The sequence below is a fragment of the Monodelphis domestica genome, chromosome 7 (genome assembly GCF_027887165.1).
Source record: "Monodelphis domestica isolate mMonDom1 chromosome 7, mMonDom1.pri, whole genome shotgun sequence".
NCBI classification, from domain to species: domain Eukaryota; kingdom Metazoa; phylum Chordata; class Mammalia; order Didelphimorphia; family Didelphidae; genus Monodelphis; species Monodelphis domestica.
Window position 1 is genome coordinate 274168368 of NC_077233.1, and position 27744 is coordinate 274196111.

Genomic DNA, 27744 nt, shown 5'->3' on the forward strand with positions numbered 1-27744 from the left:
CTGTAACTAAGAACCTAGATTATAGTGACCAGAAACCCAGACAGATCCAAAGATTGGTGCAAGTTTTCTCACAATTAAACATCACAAGCAATCCACATGTATTATCTGAAAATTGGCCTTGTTCTAGTCACTTATTTTTTTCTTGTTCCTTTTATTGCATACAGATACTTGATGGGAAGGAAACACCTCTTTTTCTGACTTCAGAGAATTGTTTCTGTTCACTCTCCCCTTTCCAACCTGCAAAGTCTCTAATATTTCCTCTAATTAGAAATCAAATTGCCTAAATTTTGCATCATGGTAAATTGTTTTCTTTTAATTAATTGTTCTTACTTGATTACTTATTTTTAATATGCAAAAATCTGTCTCCTCTTGTACTCGAGATACAATGCCAAAAGAGAGGAAAGCTAACTGGTCCCAATTTGTTGGGCAAACTGCCCGATACACAGCTTTAATAAATCAATATGCTCAGAAACACGAAATTTTGTTTCTTTAGTCATTTCATCTTTTATCCATCACACATACTGACTTAGAAAATGATATATAACATTATGTATGTTCTATAATATTTTTACTTACTGTAAACCTCAAATTTCCTTAGACTTATAAATGTTGGAAATTTCACCATTGGGATATTTCATACTTGGAAAATTTCTTACTGATAGTCTATTGGAATGGGAACCCCATTGGCATGGGAGGCTCCTTCTCTTCCCTTCTTAAGATTACTTTAGGACAGAAACCCTTTGCTGAACAATGGAAAGGACTTTGACCTATGCTTAAGCATAGAACAGGAATTTCTTTGAGTCTTGATTGATTTTAGAATTGATACAATGGAGATACTTGGAATAAATCTCCACCCTATTCAGTCCTAATAGGATTGAGTAAGGGCTGCAGCCTAGATCAAAATTTAATTATTCCAATCTCTACCATACTCAAGTTAACAGGATTTAGAAAGGGCTGTAGCAAAGGAGTAAAGATTTAATCATTTGAAAATATGACCTTCAACAGACATGTGCAAAAGCCAGAAACCTCTGGGCGGTCCTGGGTTAAGCTAGAGCCTCCATTGGCACAGGGAAATTGATGAAGAGTGATTGGTAGATGGGAGAACGGAGGGGAGGAACTTGGATGGTTTGCTAAAAGATAGGGGGTCGGAAGACTCCAGGTGGAGGTGGAGGTTTTTGGTCGGGAGTGATTGCGGTGGCTCTGAGAAGGCTTGCTCTGAAGGAAGCTGAAGGTGGGGGCCTCTGAGACTGTTTCTCCATTTTGGTCACGTGAGTGATAGGGACTGATCTCTTTTCTTTGCCCCAGCTATCTAAGGGCTTGGGCCTTTTGGCCCAGCCTAAACAGAAGGAGTATTTAAGCCCTATTCCCTTTTCTCCCTTTTTCTCTCTCTCTATCTCTAATTCCTTTCTTACTCCTATTGTAATTAAACTCCAAAAAAGGCTGACAGCTGACTTGAGTTTTCATTTAGGAATTACATAGCTGATTCCTTGGCGACCTTAAATTAATATATATCAGTCTTTTAAAGTGATTCCCTTGTTACATTACTTTGTTATGTTTTCCAATTACTTTAATCTGGTTAATCACACTAGGTAGTTTTGCCATGTTTGATACCTTTGCTATAAAGGAAAGAAGGGAGAGAAAAGAAAGGTGCAGGTAGAAAATTAGAGACATTTATACTGGAGAGAGTGGGAGACAAAGATGGAGAAGGACTAGCAAAGAAGACTGAAAAGGTAAATTAACTAATTAGGAAGGGAACCAAAAGATAGTAATGTCCAAAGAAAAAAGAATATAGGTATGAAATGAAAGTTCAAAACTGTAAGATATTGCAGAAATACTAGGATGAGGATTAGGTAAAGAGCCAAATCCAATCGTTTCAGGAAGTAATATGAAGGGCAGGTTTAGCAGAATAGAGGAGGAAGAAGCCAGACTGCCACAATGAAGGATACTTGGACATAGCTGTGCCTATGAATCCCAAAGTGTAAGGTATGAATTGTGAGGTAACTCAAGATACATAAAGTAAAATATCACATACACCTCCTGTCCCTGTGGCCTGCTTTACCATAGGCAAGGCACCTGTCCTGCTGAAAAGGTTCCCATATTTCCCATCTGCCCCTGCTCCTGTCTGCTGTGGGGCAGCCTTCCTATATCCTTATAGGATTTAACATCACCACCTACCATAAGGATGGATGTCATGGGAGGATCTCAAAGAGTCTAATCTCATGCGTTCCTCAGTGGACCTTTCTCTAATCTCTCTGCCTGGATTCCTTCTTCAATGGTTATTGCATTCTCATTCTCCTATTCTCTTCCTAACCCAGTAATTCTAAAACCCCGGCTGCTGATATACCAAATTCATTCCTTATCCTCAACTCCATATCATTCCCTTATTTCCATCCAAAGAGAAAAAAGCAGAAGTCCTAGATATTAAGTGAGAAGCAAGTTCAGAAGGAAGTTGGAGCTGTGTGTGGGGCCCAGAATGGTGCCCCAGATCCAGCCCTATCCAAGACCAAAGCGTCCAGCAGAATAACCAGAAAAAGAAGTCCAGATTAAAGAAGAACCTCAGGATCTGCCATTCTAAACCTGTAGAAACTTCCATGGAATGACACTGATTGAATCTAAGAGCTGTCTATTAGAGCACACAATTCTTTTGCTCAGATTCTGGTCCAAGTCATGAACTTGGAGAGCTCAGACCAAGAAGACAGAGCTAGGATTCTGTTGTGAATCATTCTATTTGGGGGTGGGAGGGTGGTGAGGGTAGCTAAGAAGAAGGGGAATAAAGAGGATGAAGGGATTGAAAACTTTCAGGTACCCAGCCAAACTGTTTCTGAGATCCTGGAATTATGAAAAAATTGGTGCCCTAAGAAAACAGTAATAACACCCAATAGGAGACAGAGCAGAACCAAATAAAACACAAACATTTCTTTTAGAAGTATGCAGAAGGGGTGGAGTCAAGACAGTGGCACAGAGGCAGCAAACATTCAGACCTCGGGAATGCTCCTAGGGGCCTGAAAATCAAACCTAACAAGACAGAGCCAAGGAACCCTGGACTCAACTTAAAAGGTATGCCCCCCCCCCAAGCCAGAATTCCACAACACTCCTGTTTAAGGGGAAGGAAGAAGGAAGGTCCAAGGACACCTCGTCCACCTAGAGCACTAAGCCTCCAGTGGCAGCTGGAACCTCTGGGCTGGCAAAGATGCTGGTCTGGAGGGAGTACCTTACAGACAAAGCTTTGCCAGGCTTAGAGCACCCAATGCAGGCTGTGGGTAAGCAGATAGAGAAGAAACGCAGAGCCCAGAGAGGGCAGCAATTGCAGCAACTGAGATAGTCCATATTGCCCTCCCCTCCCTTTCCTGAGGTTTTGGCCTCAGAACACATCAAGCAAACCAGCTGGAATTAATCCCATCAAAGCCTTCAGAGGGCAGGGAAGCTCAAGCTTCAACACCCCTCCCCCACAGACTGCACTGAAAGATTTACAGACAAAACTCCAAGGATGAAGGTGGAAAGAAAAGCCCAAAACCACAAAAAAATGAGAGGAGCAATAGCTCACACAACTGTAGGAAGTAAAAAAAAAAACAGAAAAAGAAAAAAATTACAATTGACAGCTTCTATACAGGCAATGAACAAAGAGCAAATACAACAGAGAAGGATGAGGCAACACCAAGCAAAAAAACAGAAAACCCAGTGAATTGGATACAGGCTCTGGAAGAACTCAAAATACAATTCAAAACACAATTAAGAGAGGCTGAAGACAACTGGGAAAAGAACTTAAAAACTAAGACAAGTCATCTGGAAACAGACACTTCAACTAAAACAAGAAAATAGTGTCTTGAAGGCCAAAATGAACCAGCTTGAAAATGAGGCAAAGAAGATGAAAGATGAGGCAAAGGAGATGAAAGATGAGGTAAAGAGGATGAAAGATGACCTCCAAAGAAAATGAGACCAGAAGGAAAAGGATGACCAAAAAAATAGGGAAGAAATCCAGTCTGTAAGAACCAGAATACAACAACTAGAATCAAGTGACTTCAAAAGGCAGGAGGACACTATAAACAAAATCAAAAGAATGAAAAATTTGAGGAAAATATGAAGCACCTCATTCACAAAACAGAAGATTTAAAAAATTGTTCCAAGAGAGACAACTTAAGAATCATTGGTCTACCGGAAGACCATGACAAAAGAAAAAGCCTGAACATCATGCTACAGGAAATTATCCAAGAAAACTGCCCTGATATTCTAGAAAAAGAGGGGAAAGTAGAGATTGAAAAATTTATAGATTACCTCCTGTACTTAAACCCCAACTGATAAAACCCAGGAACGTTATAGCCAAATTCAAGAACTATCAGACCAAAGAAAAAATATTACTAGCTGTTAAGAAGAAGATATTCAGATACCATGGGACCACAGTGAGGATAACACATGATCTGGCTGTATTTAAACTGAAGGACCGAAAAGCATGGAATATGATATTCCGGAAAGCAAGAGAACTAGGTCTACAACCAAAAATCAACTACCCAGCAAAACTGAGAATATTCTTATAGGGGAAAGTATGCTCATTTAACAAAATAGAAGAATACCAAGCATTTGTAAAGAAAAGACCAGACCTGAACAGAAAATTTGATGCCCAAGCACAGAAGTCAAGAGAATCATCAAAAGGTATTTTAAAAAAGAGGGAAAAAAGAAACACAAAACAAAAAAACAAACAAAACAAAAACATAAATCATAAAGAGGTAAGAGAAGTGAATGAAATCTTAGAAAAGGCAGTATATAGACAATGAGGAAATATCAGTACTCAACATGTATGCACCAAATGGCTTAGCATCCAGAGTTCTAAAGGAGAAACTAGTGGAGCTCAAGGATGAAATGGATAGAAAAACTATACTAGTGGAAGACCTGAACCTTTCTCTATCAGAACTAGATAAATCAAATTAAACGATAAATCATAAAGAGGTAAGAGAAGTGAATGAAATCTTAGAAAATTAGAGTTAGTAGTTATGTGGAGAAAAATAAATAGGGACAATAAGGAATACACCTTCTTTTCAGCAGCACATGGTACATTCACAAAAACTGACGATGTATTAGGGCATAAAAATATTGCAAACAAGTGCAAAAGAGCAGAAATAATAAATGCAACCTTTTCAGATCACAATGCAATGAAAATAATAATTAGTAAGGGTACATGGAGAGACAAATCAAAAATTAATTGAAATTAAACAAAATGATTCTCCAAAATCAGTTAAAGAACAAATCATAGAAACAATTAATAACTTCACTGAAGAAAATGACAATGATGAGACATCCTTTCAAAATCTAGGGGATGCAGCGAAAGCAGTACTCAGGGGGAAATACATATCCTTGAGTTCATATATTAACAAACTAAAGAGGACAGAAGTCAATGAATTGGGCATTTAAATTAAAAAACTAGAAAGCGAACAAATTAAAAATCCTCAGATGAAGACTAAATTAGAGATCCTAAAAATCAAAGGAGAAATCAGTAAAACTGAAAGTCAAAGAACTATTGATTTGATAAATAAGACTAGAAAGAAGCTGGTACTTTGAAAAAACAAATAAAATAAACAAAGTACTGGTCAATCTAATTTAAAAAAGGAAAGAAGATAATCAAATTGATAGTATACAAGATGAAAAGAGAGACCTCACCTCTATTGAAGAGGAAATTAAGGCAATCATTAAAAATTATTATGCCCAATTATATGGCAATAAATTTCACAATCTAGGTGATATGCATGAACATTTACAAAAATATAAAATGCCTAGACTAACAGAGGAAGAAATAGATTACCTAAAAAACCCATATCAGAAAAAGAAATTGAACAAGCCATCAAAGAACTCCCTAAGAAAAAATCCCCAGGTCCACATGGATTCACAAATGAATTCTATCAAACATTCAAAGAACAACTAATCCAGATATTATACAAATTATTTGACAGAATAAGCAAAGAATGAGTTCTACCAAATTCCTTTCATGACACAAATACAGCACTGATTCCAAAGCCAGGCAGGTCAAAAACAAAGAAAACTATAGACCAATCTCCATAATGAACACAGATGCAAAAATCTTAAATAGGATACTAGCAAAAAGACTCCAGCAAGTCATCAGGAGGGTTATTCACTATAACCTGGCAGAATTCATACCAGGAATGCAAGGATGGTTCAATATTAGGAAAACCATCCATATAATTGACCATATTAAAAGGCAAACCAACAAAAATTACCTGAATATATCAATAGATGCAGAAAAAGCCTTTGATAAAATACAACACTCATTCCTATTGAAAACACTAGAAAGCATAGGAAAGAAAGGACTTTCCTAAAAATAATAAGCAATATATATATAAAACCATCAGCCAACATCATCTGCAATGGGGATAAACTAGAAGCCTTCCCAATAAGATCAGGAGCGAAACAAGGATGTCCATTATCACCTCTATTATTTAACATTGTACTAGAAACACTAGCTGTAGCTATTAGAGAAGAAAAAGAAATTGAAGGTATTAAAATAGACAATGAGAAGACCAAGCTATCACCCTTTGCTATCACTCTTTGCAGATGAGATGATGGTCTATTTAAAGAACCCCAGAGAATCAACCAAAAAGCTAGTCAAAATAATCAACAACTTTAGCAAATTTGCAGGATACCAAATAAACCCACATAAGTCATCAGCATTTCTATATACCTCGAACACATCTCAGCAGTAAGAATTAGAAAGAGAAATTCCATTTTAAATCACCCTAGACAACATAAAACACTTAGGAATCTATCTGCCAAGATAAACACAGGAACTATATGAGCACAACTACAAAACACTCTCCACACAATTAAAACTAGATCTAAACAATTGGAAAAACATCGACTGCTCATAGGTAGGAAGAGCTAATATAATAAAAATGACCATCCTACACAAATTATTTTACTTATTTTAATGCCATACCCATTGAACTAGCAAAAAGCTTTTTTACTGAATTAGAAAAAACCATAACGAAGTTCATTTGGAAGAACAAAAGATCAAGGATATCCAGGGAAATCATTAAAAAAAATGCGAAGGAATGTGGCCTTGCAGTCCCAGATATCAAAATATTCTATAAAGCAGTAGTCATCAAAATTATATGGTACTGGCTAAGAGACAGAAAGGAGGATCAGTGGAATAGACTTGGGGTAAGCGACCTCAGCAAGACAGTCTATGTGGTAAGCCCAAAGATCCCAGCTTTGGGGACAAAAAATTCAGTATTTGATAAAAACTGCTGGGAAAATTGGAAGACAGTATGGGAGAGATTATATTTTGATCAACATCTCACACCCTACAGCAAGCTAAACTCAGAATGGGTGAATGACTTGAATATAAAGAAGGAAACTATAAGTAAATTAGGTGAACACAAAATAGTATACATGTAAGACCTGTGGGAAGGGAAAGATTTTAAAATCAAGCAAGACTTAGAAACAATCACAAAATGTAAAATCAATAATTTTGATTACATCAAATTAAATAGAGTTTGTACAAACAAAACCAATGCATCCAAAATTAGAAGGTAATTAACAAATTGGGAAATAATCTTCATAACAAAAACCTCTGACAAAGGTCTAATTACTCAAATTTATAAAGAGTTAAATTAATTGTACAAAAAATCAAGACATTCTCCAATTGATAAATGGGCAAGGGACATGAACAGGCAATTTTCAATCAAGGAAATCAAAACTATTAATAAGCACATGAAAAAGTGCTCTAAATCTCTTATAATCAGAGAGATGCAAATCAAAACAACTCTGAGGTACCACCTCACACCTAGCAGATTGGTTAACATGACAGCAACAGAAAGTAATGAATGCTGGAGGGGATGTGGCAAAGTCGGGACATTAATGCATTGCTGTGGAGTTGTGAATTGATCCAACCATTCTGGAGGGCAATTTGGAACTATGCCCAAAGGGCACTAAAAGACTGTCTGCCCTTTGATCCAACCATACCACTGCTGGGTCTGTATCCCAAAGAGATAATAAGGAAAATGACTTGTACAAGAATATTCATAGCTATGCTCTTTGTGGTGGCAAAAATTTGGAAAATGGGGGGATGCCCTTCAATTGGGGAATGGCTAAACACATTGTGGTACATGTTGGTGATGGAATACTTTTGTGCTCAAAGGAATAATAAAGTGGAGGAATTCCATGGAGACTGGAACAACCTCCAAGAAGTGATGCAGAGTGAGAGGAGCAGAACCAGGAGAACATTGTACACAGAGACTGATGCACTGTGGTACAATCGAAGGTAACGTACTTCTCCCTTAGTGGCAATGCAGTGATCTGAACAACTTGGAGGAATCTACGAGAAAAACCACTATCCACATTCAGAGGAAAAACTGTGGGAGTAGAAACACAGAAGGAAAACAACTGCTTCAATACATGGGGCAAGGGGATATGGTTGGGGATGTAGACTCTAAATGAACATCCTAATGCAAACACCAACATGGAAATAGGTGTTGATCAAGGACACAAGTAATACCCAATGAAATTGCACGTTGGCTTCAGGAAGGTGGGGGGAGGGAAGGGAGGGAAATAATGTGATTATTGTAACCAAGGCATAATGTTCTAAATTGACTAAATAAATTAACTTAAATTAAAAAAGAAACCAGAATCCAACATGTTGTTTACAAGAAATAAGCTTGAAATAGAAAGACCGACAGAGTTAAAAGAATGCATTAGAGCAAAATATATTATGCTTCAGCTAATGTAAAAAAAGGCAGAGGTATCAATCATGACCCCAGACAAGGTAACAGCAAAAAAAAAAAAGTAAAAAGAAAGGGACTTGTTTAAAAGAGAGAAGTTACATTTTGCTGAAAAGAAGAACTGGAGCAAAAGATGCCAGGCAACTGAAATGAGCCAATCTTGGGTGAAAAATGGTGCCAGGGATTGATCATATGGGGGAATTTATAGAGGAAACAAAACATGGTCAGATTGGTCCCCTCTTTTCCTGACCTTTAGAGGGTTAATTATGGCTGGGGCTTATAACTGAGTCAGTCTCACCAAGGCAGAAGTACTTTCTGATTTGATAGGAATCATTGGTTGATACAGTAGAGTAATAAATAAATACCAAGCTAGAATCCTAATATGCTAAAATTAGGGAAATCTAGTCCAAAAGTGAGTGGCTCAGGCCACTGTAACTACGACACAGGTAGGTACCTTAGGATAAGTAGGCCAAAAGTCCTTATAATCCCTCTGCTCATTCTCAGGAAATTCTCCCCTACAGTGGCTATTAAAAAAAGATATAACAAGGGGGAGACCCAGATTTGGATAGGGGTAGTTCCCACTTAGGGATCCCTCTGAATACCCAGGCGTGATCTCTGGGTGTTCTAACCTCCAGTTAATGAGAGTGAAACAAAATCATTTTCTCTCACTGGACCAGTTGCACAAATGCCTTGGAGACAAATGATACTGATAAAATCAGTATCTCTTTTATTATAAGAGGGGATACAAACTGAGATTCAGAGCAAGGAATCCCTAACTCTAAGGGATCTAGCTATTCACCCCACAACCCTCTATGTCCCTCACAAGAGGGAGCCTTTGGGTCTTCCGGCTACCTTACCAGCTCCCTATTTCTATCTAGGTGTTCCCCCAAAGCTGACTAAGCTACCTATCTATCACCCTCAGTAGTTGGTTTAATTTAGTTCAAAAGCTGTCCCCAAAACCCCTTTTGATTGCTCTCAAATGGCTAAGACCACCCCAGGGAGTCTGACCCCTGAGGTAAAACTTCAGAGCCGATCTGACAGGATTTTTAGATTAAACCCTTTTGGAAAGCACAGCAGGTATGGTCAGATCCTTTTCTAGATGTTCCCTAGGCAAACAGAAAACCTTCAAAGATGATTTAGGGGTTTCTCCTTCTCCACAGTCAGGCTGAGGTAGCCTTTCCTCTGCCCTTCAGAACAGGAAGTCACTCACTCTAGCAGTTGTCTGCCTGCTAAAATCCTTTCACTTGAGTTCCTAGTATATGCCATAAAGACAGTCTCCCACTTCTCTTAAAACTTATCCTATCTCTATCCTTTTCCCATTACACTACACTCTTCCATTTTCTGCCTCAACCCTTTGGTGAACTAAACTCCAATCCTGAATTACTGCAACTATCTCCCTCTTTTGCTCTTACTCATACGTTACTAAATGGAATTAGAGAAAATCATAAAGCTTCTGAAAACTGAATCTTCTAAAAATGTATGTTACATAATCTCACTGGGCCCCTCGTTGCAACAACAAAATTCTTCTACCCCTCCTTATCTCATTATCCATAGTAACTATTCCAATCCATACCATCCTTGCTCCAGTCTACCATATAGCTCCCCTTCTCTCCACATTCTTGGCTTGAAAAACTAAGGTTGTTCATCAAGATCTCTCCCTTCCCATCTCATCTCCTATCACTCAGATATTTTTCCTTTTTTTCCAATCCTATTTTTAACATTTTAATTAATTCTTTTTAAACAATATTTTATTTTCCCCCTTACATGTAAAAACAATTTTTAACATTCATTTTTTAAAGCTTTGAGTTCAAAATTATCTTCCATCTTCTGACCCTTCTTCCCTTCTTACTCGCCTTCCCTCCTCCCTGAAATGGTAAGCAATCTGTTATAGATTTAACATGTGTAATCATACAAAACATTTTTCTATGTTAGTCATTTTGTGGAAGAGATCGCAAATGAAAATAAAAATAAGAAAGAAAAAGAAATACAATATATTTCAGTCTGCATTCAGACTTCATCAGTTTTTTCTCAGAGGAAAGATGGTATTCTTCATGAGTCTTTGAGATTGCCTTGGATCACTGTATTACTGATAGTAACTAGATCATTCACAACTGTTAAGAAATATTGTTGTCACTGTGTACAACATTCTTCTGGTTCTGCTCACTTCACTCTGCATTAGTTCATATAAGTCTCTCAAGATTTTTCGGAAATCATCCTTGCCAAGTTAAAATCTCTCCACATAAACTCTTGATCCCATTTTATCTCCCATATTTTCCAGTGGGTTGTCCCATTATCACTTCTACTTTCTCTCTTATCTTCAATAACTCCCTATTTACTGACATCTTCTTTGCTGTAAACATGCTCAAGTCTTCTCCATCCCTAAAAAAGTAACCCATTGACCTACCAACCATGCTAACTATCCTTCCATATCTCTTCTTCATCTAGCTAAACTCCTTGAAAAAGTTCTTTATATTAGGTGCCTCCATTTCCTCTCCTAATCTCTTTTAAACCCTCTCCAAAGTTACCAATAATTTTAGTTGAGATATATCTGTATATATGTATGCATTATGCATATATACAATTTGCATATGTATGTGTATATGTATATACACACATGCATATACACACATACTTGTCTCTACCATTAAAATGCAAGCTTCTTGTGAGCAGAGTTTTGTACATTTTTTGTACTTATTGTTCTTTACTTGCCGTAAAGCAGGCATTAATAAATACTTACTGACTGATTGAATGATTGATGAATGTCAGTAAAAAACAGTAAAAGGTTGGACATGTGAGATGGAGGGATGAGGATCAGCGAGAAAGCCAATTTGGCTGGACTAAAGAATATGATGAAAGTCATAATAACTAATAAGGTTGGAAAGAAAGGTTGGGTAGGGTTTTATTTGAGGATAGCTATGTTTTTCCTACATTTTCTGTTTTCCATGCCAAAAGAATTCCTGGTTTCTTTAAATAATCTTATGTGGCAGAAATGCAAAGCCTCTTTACCATTTCAGTAGCTCTCCTCTGAACAGTCTCCAGTTTAACATCTTTTCTAAAAGACAGAATCCAGGACCATAATGCAGAATTCATTTACCCAGAATATAATATTCTAGACATAATCTGACCAGGACAGAGTATATAGTTAAGAGTATTACTTCATTATTTCTGGACATTCTTAATGCAAACTAAGATCAAAATAAGAATCATATTGTTCATTCACATTTAGCTTCCTGTTCACTAACCCTCAATATAATCTAAATGACTAACTCAACACCACTGATAACTTTATTATTTTGGGGCCTTTTTCATAATCCAGATTTCCCAATTTTCATCATTTTTGTTGCCTTTTGGAAATTTTATCTATGTCCATGCCCCTTTTTAGGCAACTGGGTTAACAAAAAAGAAAATATTTTCTAAAAATGTCACACTGTTGAAGAATTTCCTAGTGGTTAGTGAATATTATATTTCTGTTCACAAAGTCCAATAAAATTAAGAGAGTTTGGACCTTATCAGCCTAACAAATGATTTGTTTATTAAAATGTTCAGAGAAGAAATGTACTTTCTTTAATTTCATCCACATGAAGAGTGATCAAAAGTTCAGTGACCAATAAACACTATAGCCAAATTTCTGGACTCCAGATGAAAACTTTAGGCAAATGAAAACCTGTAGCATATTCAACTCCCTGTAAAAGTTACATTTATGTGAAATGATTTGGTGGTCTTAGGAAGGAGTGAAGTGGTGGGAGGAACAAGGCAAAGGAGACCAGATGTGAATATAATCAGAAACACCACTGCACTTGGCATTAAAGGATACCTTTGTTAGAAAGAGTAGCAAGAAAGCAAGGATTTAGTGAATAAAAATATGCAGACCCTGAAAAACATAATAGAAATACAATTTGAATGGGACTAAGCAAGTGTAAAGTAATAAAACCATAACAGTACATTTTTTATTGAACAGAAGAAGATCAATAAATTAAATGAAGTCAAGGTCATATAATCTTAGAATTAGAAAATATCCCTTAGGAATCACTTAGGCTTTAATGACCAGGAGAAACCAAAGTAAATCAAGATCCAAAAACGTAAGTGCTGAACTATTGCCTTTAGAAGATGCCTAAATGTCTCTGTAGTCCCTACATATTTTAAATTCTAGTTTAATATGGTAGCAATATTCTATCAAGTCCCCAAATGCTACGAAGCCTCCCCACTGAGATATACAATCATTAAAAAGAGGTAAATCTAACTGTCCAGATGGAAAAACAAAGTAGATGAAAAATGCAAGAAGGCCCCAAAATGAGTCCAATTTCAAATGACAGTGGGCCAGAATTAGGTATGGTTGGAGACTATACAGAATGTCTACTTTCTTGGCATAAATGCCAAGAGGAAATGGGCATTTTTTTCTTGAATCCCTGAACATTCCAAGGAAAGAGTACATTAAGGGAACAAGCCCCCAACCTTTAAATGATAACAACTTTAAATACTAACCAGGATGTTTAGGAAAACCAAGATGATTTTCTCTTTAATCATATATTTCCCTGTCTCCCTCCAACCAAATACACATTTTCCCATAAGGAAAAATTTCCAATTTCCATTCCAGTAAGCTTAAAAATAACTCGTCACTATAAAAAAGAAGGGCAGTTGGGAGGCACAGTGGATAGAGCACCAGGCCTGTAGTCAAAAAGACTCATCTTCCTGAGTTCAAATCTATCCTCAGATACTTCCTCCCTGTGTGACCCTGGGTGAATCATTTAACCCCATTTGCTTCAGTTTCCTCATCTGTAAAATAAACTGGAGACAGAAATGGTAAACCACACCAATATATTTGCAAAGAAAACCCCAAATGAGGTCACCAAGAAGGAACTGAGGTTAAGGAACTTGCATATGGGCACAATATGCAGGATCCTGTTTCCTGGCCTTTTCTTGCCTGTAGGGTAAGAGACACTAATTTACTGACTACACCTTCCTTCCTTCCCTATTTTTCCCTTTCATGGCTAAACTCTTTGAGAACGCTTTCTTGCAACTGGCACTTCCACTTCATTTCCTCTCACTTGCTTAACTCTCCAGCTGAGTATTCAATCTCATTATTCACCTCTCTCCAAAGTTACTTATGATCTCTTCAGTCCCAAATCTCAAGCCCCATCCTTCTGGATCACTCTACAGCATCTGACACTGTTAATCGTTCTCTTCTCTCTTGGTCTCTACGACACTGCTCCCTTCTGGCTCTCCCCCTTCCTATAGGACTACTCAATCTCCTTTGCTGGATCCTCAGAGGTCACATCCTCTAATGTCCTTTAGGGCTCTGTCTGGAGTCATCTTCTCTGTCTATATTTTCATTTAGTGATCTCATCAAATCCAACGGATTCAATTATCAACTCTATGCTGACAATTCTCCTATCTATATATCCAAGCTTTATGTTTCACCTAATCTCCAGTCTTGCATCGCAAGGTCCCTACTGTAAACCATACTTGTACTCAACATGTTAACTTGTTATCTTTACCCCTAACACTCTTCTCTCCCTAACTCATCAATTTGAGGGCACTTCCATGGTAGCAACATGGGTGTCATCCTTAATTCCTCACTCTCATCTTCCATATTCCATCTGTTGCCAATTCCTGCCAATTTTACTTTCATACTTTTCACATATACTCCCTTCTCTCCTCTGACATTACCACTGACTTGGTGAAGAAGCTCACACATGGACTATTACAATGTTATGCTTGTGGGTCTTCCTGCCACAAATCTCTTTCTCATCCAGTTCATCTTTCATTCAGCCATCCAATGGATGTTCCTAAAAACCATGTCTGACCATGCCCCACCAATCCCTCAATGGAAGCCCCATTGAACAAACTTCAGTGACTCCCCATCACTTTGAAGTTCAGCTATAAAATACTATTTGTCTTTCACCCCTCCTATCTTTTCAGTCTTGTTACACCTTACATTGCCTACAAACATACCCTTTGATCAGTAATACTGCCCTCTTTGCTTTCTCATCATACAATACACCCTAGGCAGTTAGGTTGAGCAGTAAATATAGTACTGAATCTGGTTTCAGGAAAAGCCTGAGTTCAAATCTAGTCTCAGATATTTTCTACCTGTGTGACTTGAGCGAGTTGTTTAACTTCTCTTTGCCTTAGTTTTCTCAACTATAAATGAAGATAGTAATAGAATCTCCTTCTTAGGGCTATTGTAAATATTAATTGTAAAGTGTTTAGCACAGCACCTGGCACATAATGAAGTAGTTAATAAATGGATGTTCCCTTTCTTTCCATTCTCCCCAGAACCACCTGATTCTGGGCATCTTCTCTGTCTATCCCCCAAGCCCAGAATTCTTTCCTTCCTCATTTCTGCCTCTTGGCTTCTCTTGCTTTCTTTAAGTTGCAATTAAAGTCCCAACACATACCCATAGCCTTGCACAATCCCCCTTAAAGCTCAGGCTTTCCTTTATAGTGATTATTTCCAATTTATCCTACATATTCCCTAAAGGAGCTTATCCTCTACTAGGAGAATACTGCATGTTCATAAGTAAATAATTTTATGATATATACAAAGTGACATTATGGAAAAGTAAGGATGGGGAATGGACCAACATTAACAAATTGAGGAATAAAGATAGGGTTCTCGAAGGAAGTGGTACTAAAGACTTGAATAGATCTATGGGTTCCAAAAGGGAGAAGAAGAAGGACATTTGAGGACAGAGAAGAGAATTTTGAAGGGCTCTAAATGTCAGAGAAGATTTTGTATTTGATCTTAAAGGCAAGACAGTCACTAAAATTGTCACTCTAGTGACCACCAATATATTTCAAGTTCAAAGGCATTTTGCAGCTAATTTATTTTGAAAAACACTTGCCTAGCTCCATAGATTATTTGCCCATTATTAGTCTAAACCTGTGATTTCACTGGTTTTGGGAATTCCTAGTGGGGGACCTCCCTTTACCAATGCAGATCAGCAAAAATCCAGCAACCTAAAGCCTTAGAGAGATGACTGGAGGACTATGAGACTGAGTGACTTTACAAGGTTCACATGATCACTGATGAAAGAGTGTGTCAGGCAAGACTAGAACTCAGGTCTTCCTGACTTTAAGGCTATCTACTACATGCTTCTGTCAGTTGGCTCTATACATGGCTACATGGAGATGTGTGTTATGTGTATGGGTGCATATATACATATGTGTATATGTAAATATACACACATATATAGATGAATGTATGTATGTTTGTACATACAAAATATCCTAAAAGCCTTAGTGTAGGTTTAAATTATAAAAACTTATGCAGAAATATATGAAAGTTGTCTACACACATATTTCTGCATAAGGAATAAATCCATTCTCCCCTGACTTCTAATTCTTTGTCTTTTTTAGTATCATCTTAATCCCATTCTTATTAAACCGACCTTAGATTGGGGTTTCTTGGCAATGATAACTCACATTCAAAACAGTTTGGAAAAAATAGATTATACTATTTTCTCAGGAGTGTATTATGCAGTACAAATCCAAGCACCAACCTGGAGTCTGCCTTGGAAGGTGGAAAAGATGTCACAGTTGACAGTTCATTCAATGAATAGGATTCTGGCTTTACTTCTTTCCAGGACCCAATTGCAATCGTGAAGGTAGATGCTGGCATTGGCATTGTTACATAGTAATTCCAACTCAAGCGCCCTATAACCAAGAAGTGAACACCAGGACATGTAAGTACAAATAGTGGTTCTGAGGCTGTATTTCTTTTCTATTAAACATAGTTGAAGATGTTAACATGACAAATCAATAGAAGCTCTTTGGAGGTCATTTCAACTACAAAGATGTTATCTTGGATTTGGAGTGCCTATGGCTTACCAAATTGATATCAGAAATATCTACTAAGCTCAGGCCTTTTCAAATTTTAGTTTAATTTTTGGATCAAGAAAAATTTATTTTCTCTCTCCTATCTCCTGTCACCTCTAGTGGGAATAAAACAGAAAAAAATAACTCTTTTACTAACTATGCACTACAATCAAAATTAATTCCCTCATTGAATATAGTCAAAAATATCCAATTCTTCATCATGAGTCCACCATTTCTCTGTCATAAGTTGGGAACCATGCTTCACCATACTTCCCTTAGTAACTCTTCCACACTCCATCCCAGACAGTTATCACTTATAACAAATAATATTTTAAAGATGCAAAAGAGAAAAAGAGGGAAAACATGCATTGCAGAGTAATACATAAAAAAACTTTGAAAATACATGCAATTAGCAACATGTGAGGACATCTCATCTCTGGAAAGGAGTTAGTTGGAAAATCTTCTAAGATCTCTTCTTTCACATCATGCTTATTTGTTACGATTTTGAAAATTCATTTTGGATTTTCTATATGTGACTGTACTTTCTGTTTACATTGTTATAGTTAACATGTATATTATTTTTTTGGCTCATTTTACTTTACTCTTCATCAGTTCAATTACTTCCTAGGAACATTAATTGTGTCTGTGCAAAAGCTTTTAAGTTTCGTGCTATGATAGATCAACCAATACAGATACTTATGTATTTTATAGTTATTGGAATGGGATTTCATTTTTGATTATTGTCTCTTGTGTTCTGTTACTGTTAGATGGAAATGCTGCTGATTTTTCAGGGTCTATTTTGTACCCTGGAAATTGTGGCATTTATTAATTTTCTTAATTAGTATCTCTACTGATTCTCTATTTTCCAAATATATTTTCCTATCATGAGCAAATAAAGACAATTTGATCTTTTCTCTACTTCTCTTTGTGCCTTTAATTTCTTTTTATTGTCTTAGTGCTAGGAATTTCTAGAATTATATAAAAAAAGGAAAAGAAGAAAGAGCTTGCTTTTCTCCCATTTTTTCCTGGAAAAAATTCTAGGATATCCTCAATGCACATGACGCTTTCTTTTGGTTTTAGATTTTTTTTATGATGTTAAAGAAAGGTCCCTCTATGCCTATTCTTTAAAGAGTTTTTTTTTTTTAAAGGATAAATGAGTATTATACTTTGTCAATGGCTTTTTCTGCACATATTGAGTTGACTGTGCGATTTAGGATGTTTTGCTTTTAATATTATTATCCTTGCATCCCTGTTATGAATTGGATTTGGTCATAATAAATTATTTCTTGGATAAACCACAGTCACCTATTTGACAAGCTTTTGTAGCAAAATTTTAATTACTACTTATTAGTGATATTAGACTGTAGGTCTGTATTTCATCCTTCACTGTTTTAGGTATTAGTACTATATTTGTCTTATAAAAATATTCCAATATGGTGTGTTCTTTTTCAATTTTTGAGAATAGTTTATGTAATACGTAGACTTTTAGAAAGTTTGACAGAATACTTCTGTGGGTACATAAGAATTATAAATTTAGTCTCCCTCTCCTTTGATGGTTCCATTACATCTAGGTCTATTTCCTTTTCTGTGATTGAATTAAGATATCTATTTGGCCTGTCATTTTAATTATTTTTATGGTATTCTTTATATCTTCTATAACTTAGTTTTGTTAGCAAACATTTAACAAGTTCTAATTTTTTTTTGCTTTTTCTTATATTGTTGTGATTTTACCTTGTTCATTTGCTATTTTGTAAATTTTATTTTCTGACCTCTTTTAAAAATTATATTGCCTAAAGGATTATCAAGTTTATCAGTCTTAAAATGACTGAACAAGAATAATCTGTTTACTCTTTAGCAATATACTCTTTAGCAATCCCATTTGGAAAGTGTCAAGTCTTTTAGCTTTAGTTTATCCAGCAACTTCTTCAGTACTACATTTTCCCCTTTATCTTTCTGTTAGGCTTATCTGAAGCTTTTTAAAGGAACACTAAAAGTACTTGTCATTCTGTTATTCTGTACTCTTGTAGCATAGTAAATGTTTCTTTTATGAATTTAGATACTAAGGAATTTGGAGCATATCGTTTAATACAGCTATTAGTCTGCTGACAGTTTCCTTTCAGCATAATTTAGTTTCCTTATTTAATCCCTGTTTATATTCTGAATATTTGTTTTTGCCTTGTCTCAACATGATTGCAACTTCTGATTTTTAAATTTATTTGATACATAGTAATTCTTTCTTGTCCCTTCATTTTTTATTCTGCATATTTTTTCTTTTTAAAATGTGTTTCTTATAAGCAATAAACTGTGAGCTTTTGTTTTCTTAACCAGTCTGTCACTCAATCTACTTTATTGGATTATTAAATCCATTCACATTAAAGTTATGAAAGTTATGTCTATACCTTTCTTCATTTATCTCCAATTTTTTTCGAGTGGTAGTTTTCCCTTCTTCCACTGTAAACACAGTACTTCATCTCTTTGGTTATTTAAACCTAATCTATTTTTTAAATTAAGTTTATTTAATTAATTAATTAATTTCAAATATTTACCTGGTTACACGATTCATTTCTTTCCCTCCCTACCACCCACCCCCCTCCCATAGCCAATGAGCAATTCCACTTGGTTTTACATGTGTCATTGATCAAGACCTATTTCCATATTGTTAATATTTGCTTTAGAGTGATCCTTTAGAGTCTACATCCCCAATTATATCCCCATCGACCCTTTTGATCAAGCAGTTGTTTTTCTTCTGTGTTTCCACTCCCACAGTTTTTTCTCTGGATGTGGAGAGCTTCTTTCTCATAAGTCCCTCAGAATTGTCCTGCATCATTGCATTGCTGCTAGTAGAGAAGTTCATTACATTCAATTTTGTCACAATGTATCAGTCTCTGTGTACAATGTTCTCCTGGTTCCGCTCCTTTCACTCTGCATCTTCCTAGAGGTTATTCCAGTTCACATGGAATTTCTCCAGTTCATTATTCCTTTCAGCACAATAATATTCCATCACCAACAGATACCACAATTTGTTCAGCCATTCCCCAATCGATGGATACCCCCTCATTTTCCAATTTTTGGCCACTGCAAAGAATGCGGCTATGAATAATTTTGTACAAGTATTTTCCTTATTATCCCATTGGGTAGCCTAATCTATTATTATGTCGCCCTATTCCTGCCAGTTCTCTTCACCTAAAACTTACAGCCTACCATTTACCCCTATCTGTTACCCCTTTCTCTGGTTCTGGAGCTTTGTTTAGTAGTTCCTTTTTCTTGCTTGCTTTTATCTGGTTATTTAATTTTTCCTCTCCCCCCCCCTCAGTTAAGTAGTTAATAGAATACCCCTTCTTTCCTCCTTTTCAACCTATTTTGTTCACTAGTTTTTAAATTTTCATTTTCTTTCTTTTTTCTAAAAAGGATTTCCCCCTCATTTAACCTTTCTATGTATTCTAAACTTTTTTGCTTTGATTCATGACCCATATATATATACATCAGGTGTGTGCACAGTTTTACATGTAGGGGAGATACTTGTGGGGAGGGGGAACTGATTCCTTCCTAATTCTCTGTATTACTCATGGAATTAAAACCTTTGAGATACCTATTTTGGGTTAACTGATTGTGAAAATCTTTATCTTTTCTCCCTCTTTTCTTCAAAATATCTTCCCTGGTTCCATGTTTCTCATTCTTCTGAGTGTCAGATGCTTCTTAGTGGTTCTGATTCCCCTTCTTCTGAGGCAGAATTAGTGCAGCAATGCCCTGAAGATAATATTCACTATCAGGTCTCTTTCTCCCTTGTTAGGCTATCTCTTTTCTTTCCTAGGAGCATTCAACAGTACCACCTCCTCATATCAATGAAACAACGTTTCTTTCTTTCTATCCTCCTTTTTTAACCCTGCTTTTGGACCCTTACATATTCTCTAATAGGCCCTCTTCTTCTTCAGGTCCACTTGCAAAAATGACCCAAAAAACTAATATCTGACAAAGATTTGATATATAGGCAGTTAAGAGAAATACATGTTTGCCTAAAAGCCATTTGTGGATAACAGGTCAAAGGATATGAACATACAGTTCTCAAAAGAAGAATTCTAAACTTTTTACAACCAAATCAGAGTGCTCCAATTTAATAATAAGAAAAATGAGGGAGGATAGCTAAATGGACAGAGTGCCAGGAGAACCTGGATTCAATCCCAACCTAAAATGCTCCCTAGCAATATGACCCTGAGCAAGTCACTTAATCCCAAATGCCTAGCCTTTGCCACTCTTCTTTCTTAAAATTGATACCAGAACAAAGATAAAAGTTTTGTTTTCTTTTTTCAAAATGAAAATTAAAACAACTCTAATGTTTTACCTCATGCTCCAGCAAATTACAAAGATGCCAAAAGATAGGAATAGTCCATTTTGGAATGATTATAGAAAAAGTGGCAGATTAAAAGTGATGGTACAGTGCTATGAACTGATGTAATCATTCTGGAAGACAATTTGGAATTCTGAAAAAAAAGTGGCTAAAAGATACCACCTGATCCAAAGATTCTTTTGTTAGACATATATTCAAGGAGGTCAATGATTAAAGAGGAATATTTATGGAAACATAATTAGAAAGAAAGTAGATGACCACTGACTGAAGAATGGCTAAACAAACTGTGGCACAAGAATATAACTGTGCTATAATAATTATGGACATAATAAAAACATAGAAAGTGTCAAATGAAATAATACAGAGTGAAGTTGGTAGAATTAGGAAATAAATATGCATGATAACAAGAATAAGATAAATAGAAAGAACAACAACAAAGCATCAAAAATGAATTTTATGAAACTATAATGATCAATTTTAGCTGTAGAGAAAAAAGATAACATCTTATGCTTCTTTGTAGTAATGGGCTATTTTTAATATCATGAAGTAAAACCTAAAATTATTTTCACTGAGGAAACACAAACATATCTTTATTCAACTATTATTTGGCATAGCTTTAGACATATAATACAAGAGAAAGTTTAGACCAAGATTTTATACCAGGTACCACACAGTAAGATCAAAACAAATATATGTCCAGACTATTGAAAAAAAAAATAACAAGAGAATGAGATTAGGTACCTTTAACTACTATAACTATGGAGAAAATGTTTAAACAAACACAGAATAAAGGAGATTATAAAAGATAAAAGAGAAAATTTTTCTTTCAATATTTTGAAAACTTTTTACACCCCCAAAAAAAAAAATCAGTGAATGTACAGAAGGGAAACTTTAGATTGGGGAGGTAGGGAATCTTTGCATCACATATATTTGATGAGAGTTTTATATCACAAGTCTTATGTATATCTATTGTAATGGTAGAAATTTTAGGCTTCTGGGAGAGGTTATGAGCAACTGTAATGGTTATAAATGTGGCTACAGGATTTATGTAATATTGAACAATGGCCGCCAAGGAATTTACTTGTGAAATTCCTAAAATGAAACACTCAAGTCAGAATGAAGTTTATGGAGGTTTAATCACACTGGGAGTAGGGAAAGGAGAGGGAGAGAAGGAGAGAAGAGAAAAGGGAAAGGGGCTACTCAACCTCTGACCAAGGCAGAGGGAGTTTTAGGCCCAAAAAGCCAAGGTGGAAAGAATCAGTCCTTAACTCACGTGAGTGATCTGAAGGAAAGCTGTCTGCGGGCGTCCTCCCTGTCCAAGCTCCTAACACCAACTCCCGTCTGGCTCTCTCCACAGGAAGTGAGCGAATTCCAGAGGCTGTTCCCTCCCTCACTTTCTGTGTCTCACAAATGCCAATGGTTGGCTCTAGCTTGGCTTAGGACAGCCCAGGTGGGCAGTTAGTTATTTCTGATTTGTCATTGACTAGCACATGCCCGTGTAGTGTGGGTGTGCACAATTTTTGGGTGCTAGACCAAGATGGAGACTTTTAAAATTCACAATATGTCTATATCTAAATATGTATGGAATTAAGACATAAATATGTATGAGCCATTTCCAGAGGACAAGTGGTCAAGGGGAACAGGATTAGTTTTTCAAATGAAATGTGCAAACTATTAACATTATATGAAAGAATATTCCAAGTTACTAATAAAATGATTGACGGAAATCAAAACAACTCCAAAGTTTCACTTCTCACTTAACAAACTGGTAAAGAAGATAAAAAATACAAAAACTATTTGGGATGGTTTTAGTAAGATAAGCATGCTGTTGCTAGAAGCGTAAACTAATCCAAACATTTTGGAAAAGAGTTTAGAAGTAACAAAGGCATCTATCTATACAATTTCATCCAGAGATACCATTACTAGGTATATATCTTTAAAAGGTCAAAGACAGAAAGATCAAATATTTATATTAGCATTTTAGTAGGAGCAAGTTTCTAGAGACAAAGTTAATGACTTTAGAGAATAATTTGTGGGGTACAACTAATATAAAGAATTCAGAGAAGCATGGAAGGACATATATATGAATTTATGTGAAGGAGAACCAGCAAAGCAGCGTGCCTAATGACTATAATGATGTAAAAAAAAGTGAAACTCAATGCTGCATAACAATTGTGAACAATGTAGGCTCCAGAGGAAAGAAGAGAACATACCTTTCCTAACTCTATTGAAGAGGATAAGGAAATATAAATGTGGCATATTTTATATGCTGTAAGATAGAGGTATCAAAACATGGTCCATGAGCCACAGATGAACCACCACACTCCTGAGTGCCTTCCAAACAATAATAAAATGTAATTAGGAAATACTAAACAAAATCAATAAAAATATAGTAAAATATAGGTAATACTAATATAGTTTTCTAAGTCAATATGTTACCCTCAGGGATCTTTTTCTATACTTTGGTGGTCTCTATTTCTACACAATTGCATAATAATAATAATAATAATAGATAACATTGATACAGAGCTTACTACATGCTGGCATCGGGCCAATTGTATTATCAATGATCTCACTGATCTTCACAACAACCCAACAAAGAGGTAGTTATTGTCCCTATTTCACAATTGAGAAAACTGAGGCAAGCAAAAGTTAAATGGTTTCCCTAGGGTCACACAGTTTATAAGGGCACATTTGAATTCAAGTCTTCTTGACTTTAGGTCAGGTGCTCTGTCTATTGCACTACCTACCTTCTTTATAAGATAGTCAATTACTTGGTTAGCTTTGTTGAACTACTTTCTTTTCATGCTTTTTCATTTTCTTTTAAAAACTTTATTACAAACACTGTCTCCCCTGTTAAAGAAGGAAGAGATATATTTAGAAAAGAATGTGATATAAAAACAAAAGAATATAAAAAATAAAGCTTTAAAAGGTTTACTGAATTTAATTAAATCCATACCACTGTTTTCCACTACAGATACAGAAAACTGAGCATTTTAATTTCCCTCACCTTTGATAAGAACTAACTTCCATCTTTTGCAATTAACCTCCTTGTTGCTTGCATTAACTTTCTAAAGGCAGATTCAAAGAATACAGAAGATATGGTTGCCACATGTATATTGAAGCCACTGACCTGGGTGGGCCCAAAAATAGCATTCTGAAGTTGTATAGCATTAATTCAATATAAAATGATCCACGTGAAATAGAATGACAAGATAGTTAGAACAATTTGCAGTGCCACCAGCAGTCTCACTGGTGGAACTGTAAATCGACGATAGAAACAAAATTTCATTTTAAACCAAAATTTCATAACATCTTTGTGGTAGCAAAGAATAAAAACAAAGTGGGTATTGATTTAAAAATGACTGAATGACTTTAGCAAAGTTGCAGGATACAAAATAAACCCATAGAAGTCATCAGCATTTCTATACATCTCCAACATCTCAGAAGCAAGAATTAGAAAGAGAAATTCCATTTAAAATCACCCTAGACAATATAAAATACTTAGGAATCTATCTGCCAAGACAAACACAGAAACTATATGAACACAACTACAAAACACAACTAAAACGAGATCTGAGCAATGGGAAAAACATTAACTGCTCATGGGTAGGATGAGCTAACATAATAAAAATTACCATCCTACCCAAAATTATTTATTTATTTAGTGCCATACCCACTGAACTTACAAAAACTTTTTTTACTTAATTAGAAAAAACCCATAACAAAGTTCATTTGGAAGAAGAAAAGATCAAGGATATCCAGGGAAATCATTTAAAAAAAAATACAAAGGAAGGACTTGCAGTCCCAAATATCAAACTATACTATAAAGCAGTGGTCATCAAAACAATGTGGTATTGGCAAAGAAACAGAAAGTAGGATCAGTGGAATAGACTTGGGGTAAGCGACCTCAGCAAGATAGTCTGATAAGCCCAAAGATCCCAGCTTTTGGGTCCAAAATCCACTATTTGATAAAAACTGCTGGGAAAACTGGAAGACAGTGTGGGAGAGATTAGGTTTGGATCAATACTTCACACCCTACACCAAGATAAAGTCAGAATGGGTGAATGACTTGAATATAAAGAAGGAAACTATAAGTAAATTAGGTGAACACAAAATAGTATACATGTCAGACCTGTGGGAAGGGAAAGATTTTAAAATCAAGCAAGACTTAGAAACAATCACAAAATGTAAAATCAATAATTTTGATTACATCAAATTAAAAAGGGTTTGTACAAACAAAACCAATGCATCCAAAATTAGAAGGGAAATAACAAATTCAGAGACAATCTTCATAACAAAAACCTCTGACAAAGGTCTAATTACTCAAATATGCAAAGCGCTAAATCAATTGTACAAAAAATCAAGCCATTCTCCAATTGATAAATGGGCAAGGGACATGGATAGGTAACTTTCAGTCAACGAAATCAAAACATGAAGAAGTGTTCTAAATCTCTTATAATCAGAGAGATGCAAATCAAAACAACTCTAAGGTATCACCTCACACCTAGCAGATTGGCTAACATGACAGCAAAGGAAAGTAATGAATGCTGGAGGGGATGTGGCACAGTTGGGACATTAATGCATTGCTGGTGGAATTGTGAATTGATCCAACCATTCTGGAGGGCAATTTGGAACTATGCCCAAAGGGCACTAAAAGACTGTCTGCGCTTTGATCCAGCCATAGCACTGCTGGGTTTGTACCCCAAAGAGATAATAAGGAAAAAGACTTGTACAAGAATATTCATAGCTGCGCTCTTTGTGGTGGCAAAAAATTGGAAAATGAGGGGATGCCCTTCAATTGGGGAATGGCTGAACAAATTGTGGTATATGTTAGTGATGGAATACTATTGCGCTCAAAGGAATAATAAAGTGGAAGAATTCCATGTGAACTAGAACAATCTCCAGGAAGTGATGCAGAGTGAGAGCAGCAGATATAGGAGAACATTATATACCGAGACTGATACACTGTGGTACAATCGAATGTAATGGACTTTTCCATTAGTGGCAATGCAGTGATCCTGAACAACCTGGAGGGATCTATGAGAAAGAACACTATCCACATTCATAGGAAAAACAATGGGAGTAGAAACACAGAAGAAAAACAACTGGTTGATCACATGGATTGAGGGGGATATGGTTGGGGATGTAGACTCTAAATGAACATCTTAATGCAAACACCAAGAACATGGAAATGTGTTCTGATCAAGGACACATATCATACCCAGTGGAATTGTGCATCTGCTATGGGAGGGGAAGGGAGGAACAGAATACGATTTTTGTAACCAAGGAATAATGTTTTAAATTGATCAAATAAAAATTTAAAAATGAAAAGAAAAAATAAACAAGAAAATGACTGAATGAAACTACCATGTATTAATAAAATGGAACATTAATGAGCAATAAGAAATGAAAATTATGGGTAACAGAAATCATAAGAAGATAAATTAATTGATTCAGGTTGAAATAAGCAGAAAAAAAAAGAAAAATACATATAATGACTCAAGTAATAGAAATGAAAATTACTAAAAGTGAATGAAATTCAGAGTAAATAAAAAACCATAGGTCCCAGAAAATTGATAATAAAATATAGCTCTTTTTTCAAGACAGAAGGGTGGCAAAGTACAAGGATAAAATATATTCCTTTTTAGATTTAGTCACTATGAGGGATATTTTTCTTGAATTGTTTTCATTGTACACAAAGGTGGACTTAATCTAAAATGGTATAGGGAGGTATGGTGGTAGAGTTCTTTCAAAATGATTGTGATGAATAGACTATACACACATAAATACACAGACATAAATATAAACACATTTTTTTTAAAATGAGGGGGTTACTATGAATGCTTTCATAGAGAATTGGTCATTTGGACTCTATTTAAATAAAATTAGCTTTAAAGAAGTCATTCTTAATGAAACTGAACAGTGTGTTTTTTCAATTTCTCCCTTCATTTGTCCTAGACCCTGGCCACACCACCTGTAAAATAGGAGAACACACTGTACTTAAAATAAACCTAGCATTTCCACTCTCTCAAAGCCAGTAGATCATCATCCCACTAAATCATTTTAGTTAGACCAAGGCTCATTAGCAAAACCAGCAGAGTGTTAGTGTGACATGGGAGAGGCCCAAAGGAAATGCCACCTCTAACTTGTCAAGTTTGGGCAGTCATCCAGCTTACTCTCTTTTCTAAGCCACCTACCTTGAAGTCCTTTCCCCTGACCTCCTTGAAAATAGATCATAATTTCTTAAAGCTTTTAAGTCATTTTCTCAAATTGAAATATTTTTACAAAAATAAAATGCTATCAGGCTTTAATTTTTATAACCATGAGAAAAAGATTACATCAGATGTTTGTCAGATCATCATAATAGTAGCTGTTACAAAATATTAATCAACATTTTAATCCCTGAAACAGGGGTGTAATTCACCTTGAAGAGGACTATTTTTTCTATAAACATAATTATTTGAAATAGGTATTAATTTGGGGGGGATTTCCGGGTAAACAGGGTGGCAGTATAGACACAGGATTCTTCCTCTCCTCAGCACCTACAAATATAGACTACCTCAAAAGACCAAAAAAACCAAATTCATATGAACGAAGGGACTCTACATTAAGGTTCAGCATTGAAGGTATGTGGTATTTGGGCATTTCTACACAATAAGGAGGTGAAAAATCTTCCACCAAAACACGAACTGATCTAATATACCCCATGGCACTTATGGAGCCAGAGACAGAGCCAGTATGCACTAGAATCAGTGAGTGAGTGAGGGGCACCTTTAGAGTGAATAAGGGGCACCTATAGGTTCTTGGTAGCTGACTAAGACCACCAAAAACCTACCCCTGAGAGCAGCTAGACTT

At 35.9% G+C, this 27744-nt stretch overlaps 1 protein-coding gene across 3 annotated transcripts in view; it reads right to left on the minus strand.

Moving 5' to 3' along the window:
- Window positions 1–27744, minus strand: part of AOPEP (aminopeptidase O (putative)) — a 524226-nt gene that overhangs the window by 404806 nt on the left and 91676 nt on the right. For all 3 annotated transcript variants that reach the window (XR_008913378.1, XM_007497916.2, XM_007497922.2), the window contains exon 4: window positions 16226–16379. Coding sequence is in view for 2 of the 3 variants with exons in the window: in XM_007497916.2 (XP_007497978.1) it covers window positions 16226–16379 (154 nt within the window). In the remaining variant the exon portion in view is untranslated. The remainder of the gene's footprint in view (window positions 1–16225; window positions 16380–27744) is intronic.